The 2,402-nt window shown below is 42.8% G+C and overlaps 1 protein-coding gene across 1 annotated transcript; it reads right to left on the reverse strand.

The window, feature by feature from the left end:
- Positions 1 to 227: 227 nt before the first annotated feature.
- On the reverse strand, positions 228 to 2,006 carry LOC127095699 (uncharacterized). The gene is made up of 2 exons (XM_051034351.1): positions 814 to 2,006; positions 228 to 732 (listed from the first exon to the last, which is right to left on the reverse strand). The coding sequence occupies exons 1-2, from the start codon at positions 2,004 to 2,006 to the stop codon at positions 228 to 230; spliced, it is 1,698 nt and encodes a 565-aa protein (XP_050890308.1).
- Positions 2,007 to 2,402: the final 396 nt, after the last annotated feature.

Raw genomic sequence — 2,402 nt, forward strand, 5'->3', positions numbered from 1 at the left:
ACATCAAGCATTCTGTTTCGTACTTGTAGCAACGCACAATAAAACCAAGAAGGCTTTCTCCTGGCGTGGGATACACCTTCTGTAATTGGCTTTCCTTCCTCCAGTTTCTCTCAGTCTTTGTTCGTTGCCATCTTTCATAATCCTCAGCCACCCTTCGACATATCCTGATGCTGCACCTTGGGCATAACAACATGTCAGAATTTCTTTTGTGACATCTCCAAAGGTATTCACGTAGGCTTTCGTTGGCTTTGGGATAGCCAAACTGCATCCCCTCTTGCTCCATCTTCCTCCATTTCTCCACTTCCTCCATTTCTGGGGGGGGGGGGGGGGGGTTGTTTCAGATCCACCATGTTGACACCTAGACTGGCGCCATCAGTGATTGAAATTTCCTTGAATTTCTTCCTTAGGCCCTCAGTAGCCTCAGTTGCTTTCCCCTTGAGACCTTTAGTGGCCCTTGGTTCGACGTTAGCACCCTGTTTACCTTTGACAGAGATTCCAAAGGGAACATCGTGATTTAGGCCATCAGTAGCCTGCTTTCCATCTGGCGCATAGCCTTCAGTTCCTGTTGCCTTTATATCCTCCACTTCCCCTACGTCAATCATGTTGATTTTGACAGGTTCAGCATAATTTGTATCAGCAATGTTGAGGGGATCAGCGTCAACCTTCATCTGGTTTTTTCCTTTGTCAGCGAACTTGAGGTGGCCATCCCTAATTGCATTCTGAATAAGATCCCTGAAAAGAAAGCATTGTGAGGTTTTATGGCCTAAAAAATTGTGATATTTACAAAAGCCTGTTTTCTTTCATTGTTCTAACGGAGGAATTTTGGTATTAGGAGGCACTATCATTTGGCCATCTTTTACTAATAAATCGAAGATCTCGTCACATTTGGTAACATCAAATGTGTAAGTCTTTTTAGGAAATCTATCATTCTTTTCAGTTTCGATAGGGTTCCTGCCATTCGAAGGTGTAAGTAATTTGCAGGCATAAGGTGTTGCTTCTTTTAATTCAGCCAAATCTACTTCGAATTCCTCAAGACCATAAAGGTCATCAGAGATTTCAGACTCCCCGTCTTCGAATTCGACATAAGCAACCCTCTCTTTCTTATAATTCTTATTCGCTCTGGCCTTTTCATATTTTAAGCGTTCGACCTGTCGAACCCTGTCTACTAATTGGGCCATATCTCTTAGATGCTGGGTATCTAACTTTTTCCTGATGGAATAGTCTAAACCTCCAGTGGCCATTTCGACCAACTCGTGTTCAGGCACTATTGTGAAGCATCTAGATTTCAACAAATGGAACCTATTCAGATAATCATCTATAGGTTCGGTGAATTTTCTTTTAATACTGGCTAATTCCTTAAGACTTATATTAGTTTGGCCCATGTAGAGTTGTTCATGAAACAATCTTTCCAACTGAGGCCAAGCATCTATGGAATTTGGTGGCAAAGTTGTAAACCACGTGAAGGCGTTCTTTGTTAAAGAACTGGGGAAATATTTCATTCTTAGGTTCTCACTGTTCGCCAAGTCCCCCGCCCCAGTCATGTATCTGGCTAAGTGTTCTATAGTGGATTCACTAGTGTCCCTTGAGAATTTGGTGAACTTAGGGATTTTACAACCCCTTGGTAATTCTGTTTGTAGGACATATTCTGATAAAAGAGAGGAATAATTTGGCCGTCGAAGTCCTGTATTCAGACCATTCTGGGCCATGATTCTCTCTATCATACTAGTTAAGTCATTTTCCACCATGTTTTCCCGCCTGACCCTATGAATTACTTCGCCTGCATCCTGGTCTCTATTAACCATTATCACTCTCCTAGGTTTTTCTTCAGGGACTTCCCGTCGAATTGGCTGTTGTTCCAATCTTGCCCCCATGACCCTTTCGTCAGGCGCTTGCCTTGGTGGTCGAACCTGATCTATAGTTGGTTCTTCTCCCTGGATTATAACCTGGTTTGGCCCGCGTCGAACAGAAGACTGTGGAGCGCCTAGGAAATCTGCTATGCGTCCCATCTGCGCTGACAGTTGTTGGTATGTTTGGGCATTGTCAGTGTTAGTCCTATTCACATTCTGTATCAGGGGAGAAAAAATGGTATTCATTTCTCTGGCCAGAACTCCTACCATATCATGGTTACTGGTATCCATTTGTTGTCTAAAGGCTGCCTGGTTATTCGTTGTAAGGGTAGGTAATAGGGTGGGGACTCCTTGTGATTGGGTATTTCGACCTACATGGTTCATTCCAGAGCCAGAATTTTGAATTGGTGAAATAACCGAATTATGTGGTTGAGTATTGTAACACCTCAAAATTTGCCCTCCTCTCTTGGGACTAGCTTAACATATTGCATATCATTTTTAGGACATTAGTCATTGCATATTGCATATCATGTGGAAACATTGTGCAAGTCATCC

This window comes from Lathyrus oleraceus, chromosome 6, assembly GCF_024323335.1.
Source record: "Lathyrus oleraceus cultivar Zhongwan6 chromosome 6, CAAS_Psat_ZW6_1.0, whole genome shotgun sequence".
Lineage (NCBI taxonomy): Eukaryota > Viridiplantae > Streptophyta > Magnoliopsida > Fabales > Fabaceae > Lathyrus > Lathyrus oleraceus.

What these genes read in the sequence shown, in the direction of transcription:
- LOC127095699 (XM_051034351.1), bottom strand. Translation starts at nt 2,006, where the DNA reads ATGGGACGCATAGCAGATTTCCTAGGCGCTCCACAGTCTTCTGTTCGA. An exon ending in CCTAATACCAAAATTCCTCC is followed by an intron (nt 733 to 813) that starts GTTAGAACAATG and finishes CTTTCTTTTCAG; the next exon opens with GGATCTTATTCAGAATGCAA.